General features: G+C 33.9%; 1 protein-coding gene across 4 annotated transcripts in view; it reads right to left on the reverse strand.

Annotated features, from left to right (window-relative positions):
• CADM2 (cell adhesion molecule 2) overlaps positions 1 to 26,048 on the reverse strand; it is a 468,972-nt gene that overhangs the window by 92,290 nt on the left and 350,634 nt on the right. For all 4 annotated transcript variants that reach the window (XM_088144570.1, XM_088144571.1, XM_088144568.1 and 1 more), the window contains 3 exons: positions 25,799 to 25,936; positions 15,151 to 15,321; positions 4,783 to 4,873 (listed from right to left, as the gene is read on the reverse strand). In XM_088144570.1, the coding sequence (XP_088000696.1) occupies positions 4,783 to 4,873; positions 15,151 to 15,321; positions 25,799 to 25,936 (400 nt within the window). The remainder of the gene's footprint in view (positions 1 to 4,782; positions 4,874 to 15,150; positions 15,322 to 25,798; positions 25,937 to 26,048) is intronic.

Raw genomic sequence — 26,048 nt, forward strand, 5'->3', positions numbered from 1 at the left:
CATTTACAGTAATAATTTGTTGATCATATAAAAAATAAACAGATTCCTTCCCTTTCTTATGATATCTTCTGGCATGAATGATGTGACTTGGGACCTTGATTTCAGATTTGTTTCCCATATTAACCTTTGGATTGGGATGCTTTTGATTATTCTATCTGAATTAAGATTAAATTAAGTGGGTGAAGAACAAATCGATTGTGGAGTCCTACTTATGGAAGTCTCTTTTTAGGGAGCTACAGCTAGCACCTGCTCTGTTAACTCTTGGCTTGAAGAAAATACATTTTTGTACTATCATGTTTTTTATGTGCCAAATTTTAACCTATTTTATCTACTGGTTTTATCTGTCCAGTTCTTCCCAGAATCTCCTTGGCTTATAAATCTGACACATTGGCAGGAAAGATCTAAAAGTTGGGACAAAGTGTATTTGAACTTCCTGCCAACACTCTCCATTGAGATGGATAAGATGTCTACATACTGGCATAGGAACTTTTGGAATCATTAATGCTTAATCTCCTTCTGTTCCTTAATTAAATCACTAAGCAACACTGTGTGACATTAGTTGGCCATTAAGAAGACTGAGATTTTTGAATGTCCTTAAAAAGATGTATTGTATAATCAACCTAAAATTAGGGACATTTCCATTATTAAGTAAAAGTTAATATTTCTTGTTTTAATTTGAAAATTCATTTGAAGATCAGCTTGTTATTTTGCTTGCATCTTTTTTCTAAGGTAGTGATAGTTTTAGAGTTCCCAAACTCATAAATCTTATGCAGGTATTCAGTATGGTACTCAATCTGTGAATAACAACAACAAAAAGTATCTTGTTCCCTCAACAATGTACATACAGTAGAAGTCATACCACACACACACACATGAACACCTACAGAAAAATATATAGGAAACCATGGTCACTTGATGTTTCCTTTCCCATGAAAGAAATCCTGTAAAATTAGAAATATTCTGGTGAGTAATTATGTAGCAGCTGGGCTACTGTGATACTTCAGATGCTCAAGCTGGATATCTGAAGAAATCTGAAGAAAATGAAGAGGGCTAGAAAATACATTTTGCACAGATTTTTCTTTTTAAATGACTTCCAAGATAAGCAGCCTTGTAAGATTAACTCCAGATGATTTCAAGAGTGAGGAGCTTTCAGGCTGAATAGCTGTGATCTAGTTTTCTGGTGTCCTGATGTTTTGCCAGCAGTTGGCATCAGAGGCAGAGTGACTTGCTTTGTAGTGTACTTTTTGGCAGCTCACAGGCAACTGAAGAGGAACTAACTCAGCTCTTGTATTTGAACCTGACAAACTGATCTTAGATTGGTCCATGTCACGGGAGTCCAAGAAAGCTTGGACTTGATTGGTTCTTTATCTAAGTAGACTTCTGATTGTTCCATTTTGAAGAAATTTCAAGAGAATCAGTACTTGATTATCCTGTCCTTGACCCAGGCTGCTGATTGGTTCTTTGTGTGGGTAGACTTCTAATTGGTCTATTTTGGAGTATTCCAAGAGAGCTGGTTCCTGATTGGCTGCTCTTTGAGCCAGAATACTCCTAGGTGTTCTTGCTGGTGAGGGTGCTGCAAATACTTTTTAGTCTTGGTGTTGCATGCAGCTGGGATCTATGTTTTGTTGAATTTCAAACCTTCCTTCCTGTTGAACTTGTTGGAATGTTTACAGATCTCAATAGCTTCTCTATGTAGTTGCACATGGTAGTTTGTCATGGCTGCCAGAACTTCTTGGTCTTTGAACTGGACCTTGTGTCCAGTATGAGCAGCACATGTTCAGCTACTGCTGACTTTTCAGGCAATGCCTTTCTTGTTCTTTTAACTAAATATTAATACTGTGTTTTGTGGCTCCAATATACAGTATATCTGTCCACAACTGCAGGGAATGTGGTAGATTGCTGCTGATGAAAGTGGATTTCTGCCATCCTTGGGAAATTGAATGATACCTTGAATATTCTTTGTTAGCTTATGGATTGTTTTTAGCTTGTGTTTCTCTAATAGTATTCCAATACGTCTGTGACTTTCTCAGTGTAAGAGAGAAACACCTATCCTATTGGAGACGGTTTGTCTTTGGATGTATCTTTATTGTTAATTGCATTCCCACCTAATCTCATTAGTTTGTGGAGCATTTCAAGCTCTACAATAGTATATTTCAAAAGAGTTATTGGTGAAAAGAAATAGCCTTGCAATTCAGGAATATCAGCTTTCAAATACAACTTTTCTATCTTCCAAATCTACTTGCAGAGTTTAGGGGACTTTTTTTCTGTCTTCTTTTCTTTGTGGATCTAAACTGATCATGGTTGTGGAGACAAGGGCGGGGAGAAGGTAATGCAAACTCTACTTCCTTTGTACTTCCATTGTAACATTGTATGCAAGTACTAAATGGGTGAAGCTTGCATTGTGACCTCACAACATGTCAGACTTTTCAAAGTAGACCAGATCAGGAAAAAACATACTTCATGAACTACTGCAACTTGTTTTTATTGTTGTAGGATATAACAGAACCTCAGAAGCCTATAAAGTTTTCCTCTGCTCCTCATATAATACAGAATCAAGGCAGGTTTATTTTGAGTCTCTTTATCATGCTTTTATGTTTACCAGGGCTGAGATGTTGTTTACTGTCTGTTATCTGCATATAGCTTTTGCATTCCTTTGCTAGCATTTTTTCTGCCTTCCTCTACACAATACACTGTCATTTTAATGAAACTTTTGCAGATGCCCATGACCTTGATGTCAAGGAGGTCCTTTCCAGTGGTTTGCAACAGCATAAGTCAGAGACAATACGTCTTTCTCTTTCCATCATTCCAATATCCATCTCAGCCTCTCTCCTTTTCCCAGATGCTAAATCAGAGGCACACAAAACGCCAACCTTCTCCTTTCCCCTCTATCTCAATGTTTTTGAAGGCAAGTTTTATAATTAACTAATTGCCTTTTTTCTTCTAACTTCTCAATTAAAAAAATGATTTCCATGATAGGCTGCCTTAAAAGGTCACTGTGATAATTACATCTCACAATTACAATTAAAACAATTTTGTTCCACAGGAATTAGGATTGCAATTGGCTTGACTGATTTTGAGGATTTTTTAAAATTACAGTTATGTTGTGGTTTTACATGTATTATGAAAGTTTTATGGATGACTGCTTTGTTCTTTCATTTGTTTATGAAATGGGGCAGTATATACATTTATTTATTTATTACCATATTTTAATGTCACTATAGTCTACAAGGACTCATGGTAGTATACAAGATAATCAAAAGCCATAATGAAAATAAATACCAAAACAATACATTCATTACCACCCTTTATTCTCATATTAGATGTCAGATTTCCTGATAATTTGCTGTTTAACCGATTTCCTGAAAATCAAGATCAATGCCATCCAGTTTTCTGTTGGAAAATACTTCAAAGAATGGGTGCTAAGAAAACTTAAGTTTCCCCAAAACTTTTGTGGGGAGGGAGCCTCAGCATCCATATCCTCAACATGCATGGTAGCACTCATACGAAACAGAAGTCCTGCAAGTAAACAAGTAGCACCTGACCAGCATTTCGCAAAGGCATAGGGGGTTTTAGGTTAAAAACCAACACTTTGAAGTGTACCTTTCAGGACTGGTGTTATGTGCAAATCTCAACCACTATCTCAACCACTAATAAATAGATTGGGGGTTCCAAGTAGTCTTCAAAGAATCCCGAAGAGAGCATATTGTGGTAATGTAATTGGGTGGTAAAAAGTCATTTGTTGCTGCTGCTACATTGTTGTCTTCCTGTTGAGTGGGGAGCAGGGATAGTCAACGTACTAATTGTGGTAAACAGACTCGTTTCTGAGTCAGAAAAGCTGGACTGCTAATAACCTGCTCTTCAGAAAAACAGGGTGCTGATGTGTCTCCCTATCACTTACGCTTATACTTACACTAAATTCTTCCATTCACATTTCAGGATTGGTTACTCCATCAATATTCTTTATAGACATAGACAGAAACACAAGTCCCAAACAAACATGGTAATACCTCGCCTAAAGTGTAGTATGAAAATATAGGTCAACAAATTAAAAGGTATGTGTGTGGAGGGCATCTAACATAATACTGAGAAGTAGAAAAAGATCATTTGAATTATTTCTCATAATGTAGATGGATATAATAATGCTCATATTTACTTAGTGGTAAATTATACTGTACATCGGTTTTAAACTATATTCAGAATGAGTTTAAGGTTTGTTTGTAAAGAAATAAAAACATTCGTAGTCAACTTCAAACATATTCACCTTCACTCTCTTAATGCTATTTTAAAATTGGATGGTTGAAAAGACATTTGCATACATCACTAAGTTTCCAAATACCATGTAAATGACAACTGAAGCAGACAAAAGTTCAACACTTTACTTTTTTAAAAAAGTGTTGATTTTAGAAGCGTTTCATCAGATGTGAGACTTTGCTTTGAAAATATGTACCCATCATCAGTCTGATGATATGAACAGCAAATAAGCCAGCAATTCTTTCAGGTTGAAATAGCTTTCTTAAAAACAAAACAAAACAAAATAAATAAATAAAATAAAATAAAAAAAATGCACAGCAGGAATCCTTTCCCAAGACTAAAATAAATGACAAAGTAAAAGACCAGTCTTCCATAGGCACTTAATGAAGACATGCTTCAAGGGATTTTCTGTAGTAGAGATCATTTTACACCCCAGGACAAAAGAAAAACAGTACAGCTTTGCAGTCAGAAGCTGCAATCAAAGGAGAATAAAGAAAATAACAAAAACATATTGCTTGTTAAATCACTTACAGTGGTTTTCCTTTGGATTCACAAATCAGAGTTATAGATTGTCCTTCTTCTGGCCATAATGTGGAAGGTATTATTTTAACTGAAGGAATATCTGGAAAAAACAATATTTGTAAAATTAGATTAAAATTGTATACACATTGTACTATGCAAATTATGAAAGCAAAATCAGAATTGACTTAAGGATGAGGTTACCTTGGATTCATTCAAGTTATGATTCTGAATCCAGGTGGTTGTATGAACCTGTACAGTGATTTACTATTTAACATTTATCATTAAACAACAGAGAATGGCTATATGGGTCCTAGATGGCATTACAATGTAGCAGCAGAACACCAAGGCTGTCTTTATGGAACTGTGTTCTGAGTGGCTATCAGTGTCTGTCACCAATAATACCGAAATTCCTTATGACAGAAATTGATATCCATTCTTCAAATGTTCATCTGAATGTTGTTCTTATTGACCATTCACCATGGTGTGCAGTGGGCACAGTGGTCTGACAGCAAGCCACTGAATTAGGAACTGCACAATTCAAATATGAAATAAACATGTCCCTATGTCTTTACGAAAATTGCTTGGTGTGCATGGCTGAACTATATTAGCATTTACAAATTTGAAATTGAAAGGTAATATACAAAAAGGAATTTACTGAAAAGGAGTAACGAGCACTCAAAGCAATTCTTTCTTGTAGATGGATGTGAATGTTATTAGAAAAACAACTGCATTAAGAGTGCATTTGAATAAGCATACTGACTGCTGGAATAACCTAAAATTGTAATAGAGGCCTTTAGATGGTTCTTAGATTTTTTTTTTTTTTAATTGTTACTGGCATTATAGAAAGTATCTTTTTTGGAATGGAATACTGCTTCTAATACAGAATATTGTTTTTAATTTTTTTTAAGCTAGATTTTTGAATGGTATTAATTATTAGATAAAATTATTACACACAACAGTGCATAATCTATTCTAAACTTTAAAATATGACTTGTGTTTGATATAATTATAAAAGCCAGCTGAGTCACAAACTCTTGTGTTTTTGTTTTTGTTGTTGTTGTTGACACACTTGAAATTGAACCCCAAAAGAAAAGGTGTGGACTTGCTATTTTTTCAAATGTTTAAACTGGCTTACTTACAAGTAAGTAAGTGGGTTACAAACTGAAAAATTAGAGAGAGTTGTTCCATAGAATTAGGTTTATTTTTAAACCCAATTGTTATCCAAGTGGCTCTTTTCTTCCATATAAACAAATGACAATTGGCTACTCGTTTAATACTAGGTAACTATAAGAATCCCATGATGAATGTTTTCTTGTGGGGAAAAAAAAATACTATAGAGAAAATATGTCTTAATTCATTATTGTTCTTCCACTTAAAAGAACTCTGTGAATGGTTCAGTGTATATCTAAAGAAAAGTTATAATGCATACAATCTGCTCATAGATAAACGTACAGTAACATGATGAAAATAAGATACAGAGAAAATATGATCTAGGGTGGATTTTACAGAACATCTTACATTCACAAGGCAGGCAGGGGACTCAGTTTGATGCAACAGTAAATTTGACCTGATAACAAGTTCAATTTTCATTTGGAAAATTGTACCACAAGCAGTCCTTGTTATGTCATTCAAGCCTTGTTATGTCAGCTAGAATTATTTCCTGCATTATCTCTCTTCCTATGGAAATTTTGCTGTTTCAAGCAACATCAGTGGACTTCTATTAGTACACCACACATGTAATTTCAAAACCACAAATGACAAACATAACATATAGCTTAATTGTAGTACCAGTAATATATCTAACAACTACCTGGTTTTGCTTGGAACATGGGATTTTATCATTCTTCTTCTTTTGATTTAGTATTTGATATTCATTTTTTAATTAGTGGTACTTCTTTCACAGCTTCTGAATACTTTCATATGGAAGCACAGCTTTCATTAGTTCTGTGAATAATCACTATTCACTGTAGTAAAATCCATTTCTTGCAATGACCTTGCTCTGACCTGATTACCAGCTGAACTACAAAAAACAGTATCTAATTAGCCCATCAGTTTATGTTCAAATACACATGACCTGCTTTATCAGAGAGATCTATAACCAAAATGCCTGATGTCAGTCACTCAGCACTATCTACTCCATCCATTCCTAGTAGCCCCTTCATGCATATTTTATTCATGCCTGAAAAGGGCTTGATGTCTGAAAATATTACTTGCATTTTAATTATATAAAGGCCTGGGAGTGGAAAACATTCCGAAATTTTGAATAGAGTCTAAACGAAAATTCAGAAAATATTAGGCTAATAATGCTTATTACATTTTTTGAGAATATGAAAGGAGTTAAGACAAATTATTCATCGAATAATGCAATGCAAACATATTTAATAAATAATTTGGTAAGCAATTTAGCTAAATTATATTTTTCTTATCCAGTGTGGAAAAAGAATGGAATCTATGCAGCAGCAATGATGCAACAATTCATTTTATCATTTCCAATAAATCTGTATCTGAGACTGTCACAGATTATATGGATTCTCCATGGACAGTCCAACAGGACTGGCTTTGCATTAGGCAAAGTATGGTAAACTCCTAAGCTTCTGGAAATGGAGGAGGAATGTCTGGCGTCACCATTCCATCTGAGCCATCCCCATCTTTCTGAGTAGATGCCTTTATGTGGATAGTTGGCCTAAATTAATGGGCAGTTTCATCAGATCATATTATCCAAATGCGTTGCAAACAGTACCATTAAGGCTTCCAAGAAGCAAACTGTCTTGGACATCTAGCTGAGAGCATACATGTACTCTGTACTTGTGCTGGTGTGCTCATAAGAATGTCAGTGCTACCATTCTGGTGCTACCCTAGCTACGCTGGATAATTTGTTTCAAGAGGGAATAAACATGTATTAGGAAAAGCAGCCTTGGAAACAGTATGATGATGTGCATCAATATTCTCAGTTATGTCTATCAGACTGGATAGACACTAAAGCACCATTCATTTAAAGTGTACATATTTGTCATCATACTTTTTATCATCATAATAGATGTTAGTTGTAGAGATTGTTCATATAGTTCCCATACCATAATGGAAGTCATACATTGTCTTGAGATTATGCAATTACATTTGAGATTCAGCAGTAATTAAGTCATTACAGAAAGATATATAAAGCTAATAAAGGGATGCAGCAAATATCCACAATTTTCATTTCTCAAAATAAAGTATCTGCATGAGTAAATTTGCATCCTAATTAGAACAATGATGTAATGTAGTGAATTACACAGAATGGGAAACTATGTTCAGAATCAAACTACTTAGGAGGTGAAAAATGAACTATATGAGGTGAACGGAGCCAGTATTTCAGTCCTGAATCAGTTTTCTTGGAATTGTTATATATGTGGTGGGATATGGTGTTTGATAGTCATATGATAGTTACAGAAAGTAAACCAAGTAAGTAAATGGTCTTGTCAAAATGAAGAAAGAATATTGAAAGATGGAAGAACAACCCACACATTACAATTATACATTAAAAAAATATTCTTGTTTTCTGCATTCTAATCTTCCCACAAAAGTACTGCCTATTATGAAACAGTGTGAGTGCACATTAGAAAGCTTTATTTAGTTCTTAGAAATAATATGAATTGCTGAATTCAATTAGGTACTTTCAAAAAGGTAATATCCTTAATCCCTTTGTGATCAGCTTTTCAAACACTTGATTGAATGCTCTGAGAATGGTTAACTATATCTCTGCTTTCTCTGCTATGCAGCCCTTGAGTATGAAAGTTCAATTCTACAGACACTGAGAAGGTGTAGCTGTGTGCAGAGAGGGACAGAGAGAGAGAGAGAGAGGAGGGAGGAGAGAGAGATTTTCTTTTCTAAAACCTGAAACAAACGGGGTGAATAGGTTTTTGTTTTGTTTTGTTTTACCATAAGCTTTCAAAAGTTGTGGGAGAAGTGTTGAATAAGAATAACCGAGTTTAATTGGACTACAGAATTGTCACATAAATATCCTTAAAAGTTCACACAGATTATCTGTTTCTGTGGTTTCTAAATAAACCAATAAAGCTAACAACATAAAAATCGTTTATATATAAATGGAGCTGTTCAGAAGAGCCTTAAAATCTTTAACTCTTTAACCAAGATACCTAATAATTTAATTTGTTGGGGTGAACTGTTAAGTTGAATTGATGTTTTTGATTATTGTTTTGTATTTGATTTCATGGTATATTGTGATGATTACAGGATTTAATTGTGTACTACCACCGTACTATACCTTGCGGAGTATGGTGGCAATAAGATGTAACAAGTAAGCAGATAGATAGATAGATAGATAGATAATATATAGAATTATATATTCTATAACTACATGCTTTTCTTGTAAAATTTTCTTTCTGATTTAAGAATCCTAGATATGCAGATTTTGCATATTATTTAAAACTGGCAAACTTGGTGTAAGTATAACTTTTGATCAAAAGCTACTGAAATAGTCATTTTTATTAATATACTGTAAGCATCACACAGTACACATTCTGATGCCCTCTTTGTGTTTTGGATTACAATTTCTATTGACCATACTCAACTTTAAAATTGGTCAGAGTTTATGAAAATTATAGACCCAAATACTTGGAGAGAAACTTATTCATGAAAAGTTTTCTTGATAAGTTACATGAATACATTCATTCCACAGAAACCAAAATAATGCATACATGAAAACAACTGAGCCAATTATTGAATCCTTGCAAATGGCATTGAGAGGCATACTGTGTCTGAATATTTAGCTAATGTGGCTAATTGCCATTTACAGATATATTCTAGGAACTTCTTTAAGTTAATTCTAAAGGTTCTGAATCATGAAAAGAGCTTCAATGAATTCAAAGTTTATTTTCAGAAAGTAGATTAGACAGCAGAGACTGGGACATGCAGGAAGCTCAAAAGTGAAGCTTTTGAAGTTCCACTAGATCAGTCATGTGGGGGGAATCATGCTTGAACAGGATCATAGAAATTAGACAATCTGGGTTTTGGAGCTTTCTAAGAACATCTCTGTTAAGGAAAATATTAATTTAGACACTATGTCATTTTTTAAAAAAAATACTATCTGGTGGTGGATTGTATAAAATAATCTTCAGTTGCAATTTTTTTTTTATTGTGGGTTTCTATAAGGCAAAATCTCAACTGGAAATTTTGTAATGGAGCCATGCTGCAGTTTCCATAGTAAGCCTGTTTTTACCAGGCTTCTTTCAGTCATAAGAAGCAACATCTGCTTGATGGTATTTTGAATAAGAACTTTACTTTTGTTGAAAATGGAGTCAACTTTTCATAACATATATATATGAACATATATTTGAACAACATATTTCATGTGTTTGACAGCTGGTGGTTGATTTTTTAAATAATAATAACAATAATAAACTTTCAATTTTATTTGAATTTGCAAAGAAGACAAAAAGGATACAAGAAAACAGTGAAATCAGTTATAAATAACAAGTATTAATGTTCCCAAAACTGTGATATAATTGAGTACCTAATAGTAATAATAATAAGTTTGGTGACTTTCTAAAAATATACAGAAACATGTCAGCTAATAACAGGAGTGTATTCTCCTCTGATCTGGGATGAAAATGAGTTAGGAGGCATATTATTAAATCATCTCACCAATGATTCTTTTTCTTCCAGCAAAGATGGACAGAGTTTATCCTATGCAGGGATACTGTTAAATCTATTTACCAGCAGAAAGGATGGCAAAATGTTATGGTGGGTGAGAGTAAATGCTCTTCTATGAAATGGGCACATAACATCTGCTAAATCATGCTGTATATCAGATGAGGCTTTACTTAGGACATTCTAGATGCCAATATTGCAGGCCTTTTCATAATGCTATGACAGAGCAGACACCAGGTAGACTACGTGATGCAGCCAACTTATGTAGCTAAATGGAGAAGTCAGGAAAGGACAAATAATTATCTATTTAATTCAGCATAATTTATTGCCAGGGAAGGTGGAAAAGTACCCCACTGGAACTCCATATTCTTTTGGGACCATAGTTTGGCTTGGTCTCAAACCACGGTCTTGTTAGAGTTTCTTGATGACTACTTTGCCATTTTTATAGTTATACAAAACTGTAATCAAATTATTAGTCTGATATATGGCTTATGACATATCATGTGTTTGCTAATTATGTTTCATTTTATAAAAATGTGCTTCTTTCATCACAGTTAAGCTTATGGGGTAAGGACTGTGTAGATTGCATAACAAACTGGAAATACTGTATTTCTCTCTCTCTCTCTCTAAAAAACAAAACAACAAACAAACAAAAAAATGCCATCCTTCTAACACCTATACCTCGTTTAATAAAGTAAATCCTTCATACACAGCATAGTAATGTAGCAAGTGCTTGTGACTAGATTTGAAAAAATAATTTTTAAAGCATTTCATATCCTAGAATGCACCTGCCTTGCTGAACTCATTTGCCACTATATTTATATTCCTATTTAATTTTTGTGCAGTCTACCAGCAATTCTTCTATGTATCTCAGAGCAATTAGTATGTTTTATTCATCATATATCTGGTTTTCTTTCCACTATTTTATATGAAAACTGATCTGAAAATAATGTTATAAATTTAAGAGCAATAAACACTTTTAACCACCTGATAATAACTCCTCATAATGGAACCACTCTGATTTTTCACTGGTTTCTTTCTTAATTTTCTGGAGGGAATTAAAAAATTACAATATATGTTATACAAAGATCAGCAAGATAGAATTAAGTGTATATTGTGCATAATATCACTTTAAATTTGAAAAACATAGTTTAGTTTTTGAGATTTGTATGGGGAAAAAAAAACCCTATTAAATTGGTGGCATTAAAAATCACAGTTACATCTCCAAAACCATCCACATATGTAGCTGAGAAAAAATAAAGAAGAGAAAGTGTTCCAGAGAAAATAAAGGATAAGTTCAGATATATTTGGTGATTTTAAATCAGTTACTGAAAATGAGCTAGATCTTGTACTTTTAGTTGGAAATCAGTATTCTGAAATTAATATCATTTTTGCAAAGGTAATGTAGGCAATGACATTAGGTATTCTATCCCTAATAATTTACCTTATTATTAGTTTTAATTTAAGATCTATTATATCTTAAGAAACCTGAATATGGCAATGGACTCATTACTTATGCTTGAAAAATTTACATTCAGGCATTCTTTTAATAAAGTGAATCAGCAAAATACTGATTTATGCCACACATATTTTATTGCATTTTTCAAGTCACTGATTCCACTTTAAATTCTTGTATTATATTGTATTGTAAAATTATATCATCATGTTTAATGGAGAGCATCATTATAATGTATACAGCAAAGAAGGAACCCAGGTCTATTCTAGTTCATGACACTGAACTCTTGCTTTAACAGATGCCTTCTCCTTTTTTAGCATTAAAGTAAATGCAGGAAGCAGTGAAAACTATGTAAAACCCACTGATTCTTCATGAAATATCTGACTTTCTCTAAAGGTTAACAGTATCTTTGTAATCCATGAAATAGAGCAGCAACTGATTTCATTGCTTTGCACTGTGTCATCTCTACTGGGGCTATTGCTAATGTTCTCTGCTAAAGCCACTTTGCCATCCTCATTAAAGGCAAGTGCTTTGACATAATGAGCTTAATGTCCGTTAAGGTCAGCTAACAAATAACAGTAACCATGATTTAAACTTAATTTATAGATTAAAAATCAAGGAATAAATAAATTGAAATAGACACATTTTGGAAAAATGACTGAGAAGTTTAATTTGAGAGATAAGACACTAATAACTCTCTTCTCTCACTTATTCTACCCAAAACTTGTCACATATTTCTGCTCAGATGAAATAGAATTAATGAAGAGCCAAAAAAGGAATGTGATATGTCACTATGTAAGACTAAACATTCTTTCCCCATAGCACTATGACTGGAGCGCCTCTGGAAAACTGTAGCTAGTAAATCCATCAGCTCCTTCCCTACTATTCTTCCATCATTATCACTCCTGTAGCATTCTCGACATATGTAAATGCAAAAGGAAAGTAGCAAATGTTTGGAAATTGCTTTCTGTAGCCCTTCAAAATGCTGAAGTGTTTACAATGGTACAGGAAGGTCTAGAGTAGATTCTAGTCACCTCAGAAATTGATGATGAAATGTAGGATTCAGTTGAATCCATTGCATATCCTTCTGCTATAAGAGAGGCAAAATAATACTACTGTAACATTTTCTTTATAACCAACAGAACAATTTCTTTTCACCTATATAAACAGATAATACGTTGCAATACTACTATAAATCTAAACTACCTGTTGCTAATGCCACTGTTTCTAATAAATAAAAAAATATAAAACTGAAAGTAATCGCATCGCTCAATTTGCTAATAGTTTTTTTTAACTTACTTTACAAAAATTCTAGTAATATCCTGAATGAAAGCTGTATCAAATGGTCATACTGTAAAGGTATATTGAATCTGATGTTATATATCCAATCATCAAGTTTATATCCCAGGGATGGGGGGGACATACTGTATGCTTTAGTTTACAGCACAATTTTGGGGGATGCTTATTTAAGCCCCATTTATTCAACAGTGTTTACTTCCAGTTAATTGCTACAAGATTATAGCTTGCAGCCTGAAAACAGCATTGGTGACCTATGGTGTCTTTGCAATATTTGTTTTATTAATATATAAATATTTGTTATATTAATAATATAAGATAGCAGAAGAAACAGATACTTAGGGAATATTTTCCAAGTAATAATCCTACATGAAATGACAAATGCAGTTTTCAAATGGCAGATGTGGTCTAATTTAATATGGGTAAAGTGATACGTATTGGAGTGAAAGCTACATACACACACACACACACACACATTGATGGAGTCCAAGTTTTCTGCAATGAACAAAGAAAAAAAAATTGGGGGTAATAATGGATGGATCAATGTGGATTTAATGCATGATAGGTATGAACAAAGCAGATTCCATGCTAGGAGTCATAAGGAAAGAAATTGAAAGTAACATTTGTAATGCCCTTATACAAATTTGTGGTATTTCTGCATCAGGAACACTGTATACAAGTCTGGTCCCAATATTTGGAAAAGGATATAATAATGCTAGAGAATAGTCATGTAAATTATCAGAGTGCTCAAACAACGTCTTCATGAGAAAAAGCTAGAATGAATGGATTCTTTAGTTTGATAAAAAGTTGACTAAGGGAGAACATATTTGAACTGTTCAAACTCATGTAAAGGATGGAGAAACTGGACAAGATATATTTTTCTTGTTCTTTCAAAACATTATTATCAGGATTTATTCAATGAAGCTGATTGGAAACAGGTGTTAGATAGCTCATTTCACACAGTGCATCATTAAAGCTTTGAATCATTACCATCACAAGTCATGGTGATGGTTGCAAACTTGCGGCAGTTGGTAAGGGGATTATATTAAGGGCTATTAGTCTTAAGACTCAGGGTTACCTCCTAGTTACCAACCTACCTAGTCTGATAGGTTTCCTTATCTAAATCTAGAGAAAGAATCCAGGGTCATGAAAAGAATGGACCTCCTTTTGTTAAGCTTTGAATTACTTCCAATTTCTTAGTCAGACAAACCTATAATAATGAGTAATACTGACAACCAAGACAGTTAAAACTAATACATGTTGAGAGAATGGATTAATTCAGACTATCCTTTGACAGATATATCCTGACTTAATAAGCCACAGTATACAGCACACTACATGCAGCAGTCCCCTACTTCTCAATGATAAGATGGAGAACTTTCATTTTACCATAATTGTCCATAAGTGACAATAAATAAATAATCAGATTCAATATAGGCTACGGTTTTAAACACTGGATTTTTCTTGTTATAATTTTGATAGGTATAATATATAGGATCAGAGTCAATGAAAAATTATGTTTATTTTTTTAAAAATAATTAAATACGGTAGGCTATGGAAATAATAGGCAGAACAAGTGGCATTAACAGTTTGATGTTTCAGTCTAAAATACACCAATTTTGGGTTTCTAAGTAGTTTTTGCTGATAGAAATCTTTTCAAAAGAACAAATAAGAAATGTGATCTTCCATAATTTAAAATAATTAAAGTACTATAGTCACAAGGAACTAATCTGCTTTTAGCTGTATAGTGAGTCCATAGATATCAGTAGGAAAGACATCACATGGATAATGTTGTGATGGCTATTTAATAAGGTTAAATCCCCATTGTGTTCCACATATTTTAAATAATGTTTAAAATTTTCACTATGCAAGGAAAACGTGATGCCCCAAAAACCCAAATAATGAATACAATTTCAGGACATAAACAATATCCCTAATAGCTCATCATCCATAAAATGCAGATACATAATACTTACAGTGTATTTCTAGGACTTGCATTGCTATTTGAGGTGTGGAGTTCAACGATTCATGATCTACTCTGCAACTTACAACTGCACCATCATCAGAACGATCTGCTCTGTAATTCATTGTACTGCTAACAGTAAATGTTTTCCGATTTGCATCCTCTTCTTTTAAATATTTAACATCTGTGAAAATAAAGAAAACCAACTTTCTATTACATATGCTAAACTATAGCATAGTTTAGGGCATATAACAACAGGGAAAAGAAGGCTACAGAACACGAAGCCATTTTAAAACAGCAAATGAAAAATGCACCTTTCATTATGTTTGCTCATCTTATCAAGGCAAACAAAGTTCTATTTCCAAACATTCCACTGTCTTATGAAACTACCAATGCTGTCATTCCCAAATGTACACAGGCACATATGGGAAATGTAATTTCAATAGGAATCAAAAGGCAGAACTGTCAGAATGAGATTCTGTTCCTCATTATTTTTATATAACTAGATTACAATCCAAATATTCTTCCCATATAGACTATTTTCTCCCCCCCCATTTTTTTTCTTTCTATAACTGTTGATATTTTAATTGTTGTCAAATTTGCTTTATCTTCTCTTTTCCTTTTCAATATGCACAAACAACCTTAAGTAACAATATAGTGGAGATCTTAAAACTAAGTAATCAGCTTAAGACCAAACCTTTATTATACTCCCCCCCCCCAAAAAAAACTTTGACGCAGCCTGCAGTAGTTCTTTAATGTTATATTCAATTCTGGATGAAAAAGCCAAATAGTCTTACACTTATTAACACTGACATTTTAAACCATAATTAAGATTGATATAATATTACTTTCTTTTTTCTATCCTCAGTGGTCTAAGCTACTTAAACATTAGAGTGTTAACAATTTTTAGTCAACACTGTATAAATATCACTGTATCAAAATAATCTATGTATTATGTAAGTTTTACAATAATATAATAAAAATCACTATTAAAAAAGAAACAGAATATCTTTTTCTTAAATAATCTGATTAGGGTTTTTAAAAATCCAATCATTTTTTAATTGTTTATGCACAAAAATATTTATTTTTAATTATAGCCATGTAACCATTACATTATTCCTTTTAATGGTAAGCAAAGCACATAAAGAGACTAAAAGAATAAGTAAAGTAAACTGGAGAAAGAAGATAAAAGAGAAGGAAATCTAACTATACCAAACACCATTCACTATATTTTCCATACCATTTTGTATTTGTGACTTATCCTTGCTTCTGCCAAATCCATTCATTACTTCATAGATAACCTTTTGTTCTATAAATTTCATCATTTTTTTGAGGATCTCATCTGGCCTACCACAACTTTTTCTGCCTTCCCTTTTCTCCCAACCAGGTACTAATACAATGGATGAAGGCTAAACATTTAATACTTAATCTACAGAAGATAAGAGGTGATTCTGGTAAACAAAATATGGAATAGAAATTTAGTCTGTTTGGGATGGGGACAATTCCTGCATAAGATAACTGCATCTCAAGGATGGTACAGAGTTGAATTAATTGTTTCAGGGATCCAAGGGTTAATATGGCTTTGGAGAGTAGAGATGAACATTTTCTCAAATTGCCTGTGGTAAATATGCTTTTCTCTCTAATACTGGGTCTCTGAAGCCCTAGAAGCACTTAATTTGAGATAATGCACTTAGTTAAATTTTAATCCTCCTTGGAATGCATGGCAATTAAAAACAAATGGGTATGTTTTAGAAAACTAGCCTGACTCTATGCTGTTTTGAATTTCTTCATTGACAAGACTAATGTGATGAGCCATTCATTCTCTGGTTCATCAGCTGTTGTCTGAGCCAGTTCCCACCAGCTGAAGTGACATGACCCTTTTGTATTCTTTCTATAGTTAAAATAAAATCAACTGCTACAGTTGTGTGTTGCTCTTTTGAATCTAAGACAGGTGGTGTTCCTTCTAAAGTCTTTTCAGTATGAGAATGTTTCTATACTGTGCACTTGTAGATGTCAGCAGTAGCCATGAGTGTCTAACTTAACCAAACTTTCTATTCTCCATTACTGACAAGGTCAGGCGTGGCCATGATGTTATCTATATTAGTCTAGAGTACAACAGCAGGAATACTGGTTTGCATTTGCAGGCAAAAGTACATGGCACCTCTCTTGTAACAGCTCCATTGGCCAGTTTTTCTATATTCCACAACAGTAGAAGCTGAGTTGGTGGGATAAAAATAAGACTGTTATTTAGAAAACAATTTATTTCACAGGGAATGCAAATTTTATAGATGCCTTATTTTAGGTGTGCTATTGGACTGCTTTTATACTATACAGTCTTTCTTCTTCCTGAACTTTTAAGGGTATGGAATCATGGCTGCAGATATCTGGATGTCCACTAAATGATAGCAAAAAATTAGCTTCCTGCATTTCTTTGCTGCCATATAGTGGTAATCTGAATTTTTGAAACTCAGGTTGTCTATCCATAGTAATTGTTATTCCATAATGTTAACCACTATTAGCTTTTTTTAGCTGTGTATAAACCATCTTTGGAAGAAAAACATACAATTAAAAAAAATAAAATAAGCAGTCAAAGTATGGGACAACTTTTATATTACATAAATTATACCTTTCATGATTCATTTTTGTTTATTGTTTAAAATAGCCTTCCTGCAGCATTTGGGATCATAGAGAAGTTAAACTTCAGAAAAAGAAAGTATTGAATTTAAATGTGTCCTCAGAGCTTTAATCAAAATAAGCAAAAGAGGCAAGTGGTTTTAGTTTTATAAATTTCATTAAGACTCATTTGAGGAATCTGACCTACAATCATCTGAGAATTGAATACATAAATTGAATACATAAATAACAATTTATGAAAAATCAGTTTTTAAAAATAATATATTACACTCAGTTTGATGTGATAAATTGTTAGGTATGGCTATGGAATATGGGCTGTAAAATCCAGATGATGAATAGCAGCAAAGAATCTTGCACCAGAGGTCTGGTATGATTGTATAGTACAGGACAAAACCAAGGTAGAAAAACAGAAAGGATATAGTCCTAAGTGTTAGGGAACTGAAGTCATGGAGCCAGTACATAGATACACCAGGTGGTCTTACTACTTCCAACTGAAACTCATCATATTGATAGGGAAAGGAGACTAATAACTGTTGTGACACCCATATCCAAGTCTGTTCCATGGTTTCAGTTTCATAATATATGAATATATCTTGATTATGAAGCAATATTCTGAATGTTTACTTAGAAGTCTAATTTAGGAAAAAAAATAGACATGATATTGTGAGGATTTTTAGATATCTCTTTCAGATATTTCAAAATGGAGTATGAATAATTAGCTAATTTACTAAAATGCACACCATTCACAACTTCTCTGAAATAAATAGGAACACTTACTCTATCAGAGGCACTGGTGCTGCTTGTAAGAATTGGTTTAGTAAAAAGAATTTAGTTATACAAATTCATGGAGTGCATTAATCTTGAACTGAATGTTCTCGGGGGGGGGGGGGTGATATGAAAAAAAGATCCAAGTGGGAAAAAAAATCACCAAATTCTTCCAAAAGTCCACATTACCTATTGCTTCTTTGAGGCTGAAACCCTATATAAATTTACCTATAAGTAAGTCTGATTTAGACTATTTTTTTTATTACAACTGCCTTTTCTAAACAGCTTCTTCTTTGTTAATTATTCATAGACATGATATACTATGATACTATTCTGTTTACAATATCAGTATTACAGAAGTAATATAAGGCAGAAAAGGAGTAAGAAATGGTAAGGCAATAAAAGTAAAGGAATGAGATGAGAAAAAGAAAATAAATCATAGCTAAAATGAGTTTAGATCACCACCATATCTCTTCATGTTCTATCCTTGCAAACCAGTTTTCCTTCACCATTTTCATATATTGCTTCAAATATTACCATTTGTTCTTTAAACCTCTACTTCTCTTTTTTTCAGGAACTCATCAACTCTTTCCATACATACCTTTCTGGCTTTCCCTCTCCTATCAGTATAATCACTTGTTCTTCATATACTAGTTTTTCAACTTATTCCTTGTTCATTTTCTCTATACAAGTAAACTATATTCATGTGCTTCTTTCATATTAGTCACTAGCTTTTATACTCAGTTCATATATATTTAGCACCCAAACTTTCTTGACTCTGTTCTTGTTAATATCATACATACTTCCAATGTACCCCATAATCCTGGTGTAAGGTTTGTAGACCTGAATCTTAGGGAATCTGATGTCAAGAATTCAAGTGGAGGCTCATGAAAAAGAAAACAGTGCTTTATTTGGCCAAGTGAAGCAGCTGGGTGGGCAGCAATCCCAAGACACAGGTGGCAAAAAGTGTTGGGAGGGGCCACACCAACAAGATTTCAAACAAAGTTTTTATAGCTTTGCAAGGACAATAGATTGCAATGAATAAGGCAGTTTAAGGCAGTTTGAACCAGTTTCCCCCTTACCCTCAAGACCTTTTCCCTGGACCCTCCCCTCAAGGTCTTCTGTGTACATGTCTTTCTCACTTCAAGATAATGGTGTCTTCCTAGTGCAAGCGTAAAGTACAGAAGCGAGATAGCAAGAGCCAGGCTGAGAAAATCCCCCCCCCTTTCCTCCCCTTCACTGGCATATCCATCTCTCTATTTCCTATTTTAGCATCTATTCAATTCCACTCTATTTACAGTTCTAAAATCTATCACCTTTTCATTTATATTATAGCATTCTAATTCTAGATTTGTGATGGAATGGAATTATGAAGGCCAGGCTCAGGGAGATAAACATTTTCTTAGCTCCCCAGAAGAGCGTGGGAGGAACAAGAGGATGAGACTGGCACCTCCCTGAGGAATTCACACTGTTGTGGCTGGCTGACTTTGGGAGCTGGGGTTTCAGTCTGGGAAGATTCTTGCTAGAGGTTGCAGCTAATAAACATAACTGGACTGAAATTGCATTGCCTGTTGGTGTTCCTTGGGCTAGGCCTGTCAAGATTCGAGCATTCTTTTCTATGTATTTTACTTAACTTTTTTTCTTTTCAACTACTTCCAGGGTTATTTCTTTCTGAGCTGTACACATTTTTCAGCCCTCCTTGAGTAAGACTGCTCATAGTCACTTGTGTGGCCTCAGCTAACTGGTTATGGGATGGTTGGTTGGTGTTTCTTCCATGGAGCTACTACAGCTCATCTGTAGTGGTGATGGTGTCTTAATAGCTGCTGCCCCTTTTTGTCTTCTGCCTGGGTCTCTGGCCTTCAGCTCTCTGGCACTGGCTCTCTCATAACTGATACATCCAGCTCACTCTGTCACCTAATGGCTTCTACAGATTGTTTATGCCAGTGTTTCTCAACCTTGGCAACTTGAAGATGTGTGGGCTTCAACTCCCAGAATTCCCCAGCCAGAACTCTGGGAGTTGAAGTCCATACATCTTCAAGCTGCCAAGGCTGAGAAACACTGGGTTATGCCAACCAGTTGGACACTATTAGGCCACCATTTGGGCTATCAACACCTCCTTCCCAACCCACAAATAACTTGGCATCCCAACTCAGCCTCTTGCCAACAGTATCTATTTGGAGCTTTTTGTTGGTTCTGTTCATGTCCATGCATTCATCCACACCAACTATTCTCCTCTGCTGCTGCTCAGAGGACTATGGACTTCTTGCTTCCTTTCATTATGTCTTCCTTCTCTTCAAGTCTTGATCCTTCTTCTTTCCTATATTTTCTTCTCAGCTCATCTTTTCATTTCTTCTTTTCCCTTCCTTAGCTCTCTTCTCCTCTCCTTCAGTTCTCCACACTTCTTCTTTTCTTCACCTCTCATATATTCTTTTCAGCTTTAAACTCCTGTTTAAGAGGCCAACACAACACATAAGTGATAGGTGGGCCTTAAAAAGTAATCAGAGAGGGAGGAACACAGGTGTACTTTTGGTTTTATCTCTTTCCTTTCAGAACCTAACACCTTGCTACTAGCAGTTGCATGCCTTAAAATGTCCCCACTGATTTTCTTACTGTATCTTTAGTAAATATTTTACCAAGGAACACAAATTTATCTACTAACTGTAGTTTTTCACTATTCATATATGTTATATTTTGCCTATCAAATGTAACTACTTTGATCTGAGATACACTAATTTTCAAATCCATGCTCCTTTTATCATATAGTCTATAGTTCAGTTTCTTAGCCACCAACAGATTATCTGTACCATACTGTGTATACATTTATGTGCCAACTGACAACTTTAATGCTACCCACAGTCATTCATTATACATTTATTCTTAAATATATTAAAAAACCAAGGTGATTCACAGATCTTTGTCTTACTCTGCTCAGTGCTAAGTTCACTAATGTTTATTGTTTATTCTTGTGAATCCTTTACTTTCATTATATACTGTTCTTCTTGCATTTAGCAACCAACCTTCTATTACATATGCATATAAAATATGAAATACAAAATATACTTTATCTAAATAAACAAATATTTGTTACATTTATACATTTCTTTATGATTTCTGAGGAGCAAAATTCTGGTCTGCACATGCCCCACCAAGCATAGAGCTTCACTGCACTTCCCAGAATTTGCTCATTGTTGCCTCTTATACTCTTTTAATCAGAATTCTGGGAAATATTTTTTACACAATGCATAATTAAATGTTGGTATTTCAGATGTCTATGACTGGCGTCAAAAAAAGATTGGGCCAATTAATGAAAGTCATGGAGATCAATGGCTATTACTCTGGATGGCAGCATGACTGTCTTTGAAGGCCAACTGCTCGGAGACTAGTGGGCTTCTTTATGCAGATGGTTGGTCACTGTGAGAACAGACTGCTGGACTGATGGGCCAGGAGTCTGATCCAGCAGGGCACTTCTTATGTTCTTATGTTCCAGCTGCTTTTGTCAAGTTGTTAATCCTGATGCATCATTCTGCTATAACTCTCCCTCTTTTGGAGTTGTGGATGACATAGCAATTCACATTCCAAAGAGGTGGGTGAGATTGCAACAGTGTGATGTTGCTTTCATCAGACACACCTGTTTGATACTCCACAGATGTCATTGTGCAATCCTCACACATGTTTATAAAGCTGCACAGCCAATTCATAAGCAAGCCAATTCTATATGTTAACATCAAGCAAGAGAAATTTTTAAACAGAGAGTCCTAGATATTAGTGTGCAAACTGACATGGAATTATTGACTAAAAATAGATCCTTAAGATGGTTGGCTACAAATAAAATTACTTTTCAACCTGAAAAATGTCTATCAATGGGTCTGCCACAATTTTTAAAAAGGGCCTATTCCAGAGCTAGATTTGAGTTGAAGGATTCCATGGCCAAATATGGGCGCTTCTACACTTGCCATATCATGAGAGAACCTGCATATGCAGTTCACCAGCCACTGAAAATATTTTCCATATTTTGTTCAATTGCCAATTAGATGCACCCATTAGGCTTAAATATCTATCATCCTTATTGGAAAGAACAGCATACTGGGATTCAAACCACAGATTGTCTTATTTCCTCCTGGGTTCTAATGTGCATATTGTATGCAGAACTGCTAAGTTTATAACTAAGGCAACAGTCTTAAGAACCCAATACATTGAACAAACTGGGGTGTTCTGTAAGGGAGATTCATTTATCTGATTACTGACTCCTTGTATTATCACATATGTATTTTATCACTGTATTTTCTCCTGTCTGTTTTCCTTTTTGGAATTGGACTATATATTGTATAGTACATGATTTAATTTTGTTTTGTTTTATTGATAAGGTTGTGGGACTAATCAATAATAAACTAAACTAAACTAAACTAAACTAAACTAAACTAAACTAAACTAAACTAAACTAAACTAAACTAAACTAAACTAAACTAGTAACATTTCTCCAGTTTCATCATCTACCCCTCAGCCTTAGAATTTTTGAACATTCTTACAGTATCTTCCTTTTCATCATTTTTTTTCTCAGACAACAGCATTGATACATTTGTTTTTTTGACAGATTTCTAAAATATTTTTTTCCAACAATCCCCACATTATTTCATCACTTTTGGTTTCTAATTCCAGTAATTTGCAATAGGCTCTTTGTTAGTCTTAGTCCAAAACATTTTTTTTTTAATTTTCAGCAAAGCCATCCCATATTTTCTGTTTTTTAAATCTTAAATGTTATTTTCTGCCTTTGACTACATTGTTTCCAACTATCTTTTTCTGATCCTCATTTTTAGCAGCAATCATTCTCTTGCTTGCTTTTTTCTCCTGTCCATAGTCTTTTTCATTTCATCTTTCCATGTAACATCCTTCCCAGTAACATAACTCCATACACGTCTGTGGCATTCTGAAACATAATATTTTCACTCTGTTCCAGGCATCTTCCACATTATTTCCTTACCTTCACTTTCCATTCATTGGAATGCAGATTAAACTATATTCTTTTTTATAAAGGACTCACACTCTTTTTCTTGCAGACATTGTACTTTCATTCATTTTTCACTTTCTTTCCTTTACTTCCCCCCAGCCCCCAACCTGCTGTTTTCACTACCAAGACATAGTATATCCCATATTTAGAACTTCTAACCACCCTTGCATCCTTCACTAATTCTTTCTTTCATTGCAAACAATAAAAAAGAAAATCATGATTTTAGATTCATATTCATTCTAATCCAGCTCAACATATGAAATGATCAACTCTAGAAAGACTATAATATTAATGAATTGCCAAACATGTAACAAACAACTGTGAGGTACCCCATTTATTTAAGCAATAGATTTGAATTTTGACCATGTTTCTTCTCAATGCAAAATATACCACATTTTATTTTGATAAGAGGTAGGTAGTGAACTTTTCTCAAGTACAGTATCTACCTTAACATTGCAATATCTCAGATACCAGGATACAATGTTTCTACTTTTCCATCTCTATTGCATTTTTTCCCCAAAAAGCCCCCCCCAAAAGTTGCACTTTGATCCTTAAGACATTAAAAAAATGCCTTGAAAAATAGTATTGAATTCCATCTTATTCATTGATTAAGAGCGAGCAGATTCTTCCTCATATATGCTGCAAGTTAAAATACATTTTCAGTCTTCTGTTTTCTGTTCCATTTCCACTTGACCATAGGAATAGACATAGAGGTGTTCATTTTAATGAGATTCATGTTTTTCCCCCTTTTACTGCCATTCTCTGATTCTAATTTTATTTTTTTTTATGACAGGGATGTTAATTTTAGAGAAAATGGGACATTTTCTTCATACCGACGACAAAGTAATTACATTTAAAAATGTATATGTTAGCTTTTGTTAAAGGTTATTTCAAGGGTAACCTTAAAAATTCTAGCAGTAGAGTGATATAAACACTTGCATTTGATGGTAAAAATGAAATAGTAAAACAAATGAAAACAATTACATAAGACACAGTTTCAAATTAGATTTTGTAAAAACAAATAATATAGGGATGATTTTTTGGGTGGGGTTGCTGCCAGTTCTAATATACATTATTATTTATCCAGCACTCTAATTCACATAATTATGAATTATTTAGCCCAACATATTTTACTGCCTAAAGAGAAACATTACAAACTGTTACTTCTCCTTCAACTTAATGTATCCAACTCCATCCAGAGTAGTTTTTTTTCAATCTGGTTATTTTGGCTTCTGAATCATAAAATCCTCCAAATTATTCTTTTTGTTGTTATTATTGGTAATAACAATGTATCAGTAATAAAAAGAATGATTAACAATTCACAATAAACCTTTAACCAAACAGTTCAATGTACAGACACATTTCTCCATCTCTAATTAGCATAAACAGTAACAGTTGCCTTCAGGGATTTATGTGTTCCTAATTCTACATCAGACTTATTTGAACCAGTATTTGAGCTGGTGGTATTGTGATTGGGCTGTATGATTCACGACTGTCTCTGGTTCCACTCCTCAAAGATACAGAGCAACCACCATCTATGTCATATGAAGCCTCAGTCTACCTCTTTCAAAGTCCTTCCAAGCTCTTCTGGTAGATGTCTCTTCTGGGTATGGAAACACTGTGAGTCCTTGAACAGCTATAATTGGTCCACAGCTTCAACTAACAGATCCAGAATGATATGGAGAGGGCTAACACAAGATCTTTCTATCTGTTGTATTTGTCTCTGTATTAATGCTGTACTGTTTATGATTTTATATAATTTTAATTTAATGAACTGAACTGAATATTATTATTGCTCCATAAGTATGGGACATAAATCATCTTAATAAATAAAGTATTTATTTGGTATACAGAAACAGTTATGCCACTGAGAAAGCAGCAAATATTTTGTGGAAGTACCTTTCAGGTACTAATTGGGTAGGGAACAGACATACTCTGATTTTGCCAGGAAAAAGTAGAAAGAAAGAAGGGGCTAATGGTCCCATCTAGGATGGGAGAATTCTACTATATAGACTAGACTAGAGAACAAAACTGAAATAATGCTGATAAACAGAGTCTTTCCTGCTTTCTCCTTCAGGGAACCCAATTTTCCATTCATGTCACCATTGTGAGAAATTCCAGTATTTGCTTGCTAATATTCTTTTTGATTATTCTGCATGGAATAAAATGGTAACCATTATGAAAATAAAATCCACTCACTCTTATGCTTAAATAACATTTGCTTCTTATAAATGTAGTATACAATTCCAAACAATACCTTTCACCTCTTTGTCATTTTTGAACCATCTAATATCTGCAGCTGGCTTACTACCAGATGTTTTGCATGTAAGTTCCATCCAGTCTCCTTCCATAATTGGTGAAATAAATCCACTAATTTGAGGAGTCTCTGGAACACCTAACAAAAGACAAACAAATGAATTACACTCTTGCTGATGTTTTTTTTTTTTTTTAATAGTAAGGGGAAGTAAAATAATAGTAGTGATCAGGAAAATTGCATTAGTAATAAA

This window comes from Python bivittatus, unplaced genomic scaffold, assembly GCF_059951505.1.
Source record: "Python bivittatus isolate LINGU-HERP-01145 unplaced genomic scaffold, Pbiv_v1 ctg000350_np1212, whole genome shotgun sequence".
NCBI lineage: Eukaryota > Metazoa > Chordata > Lepidosauria > Squamata > Pythonidae > Python > Python bivittatus.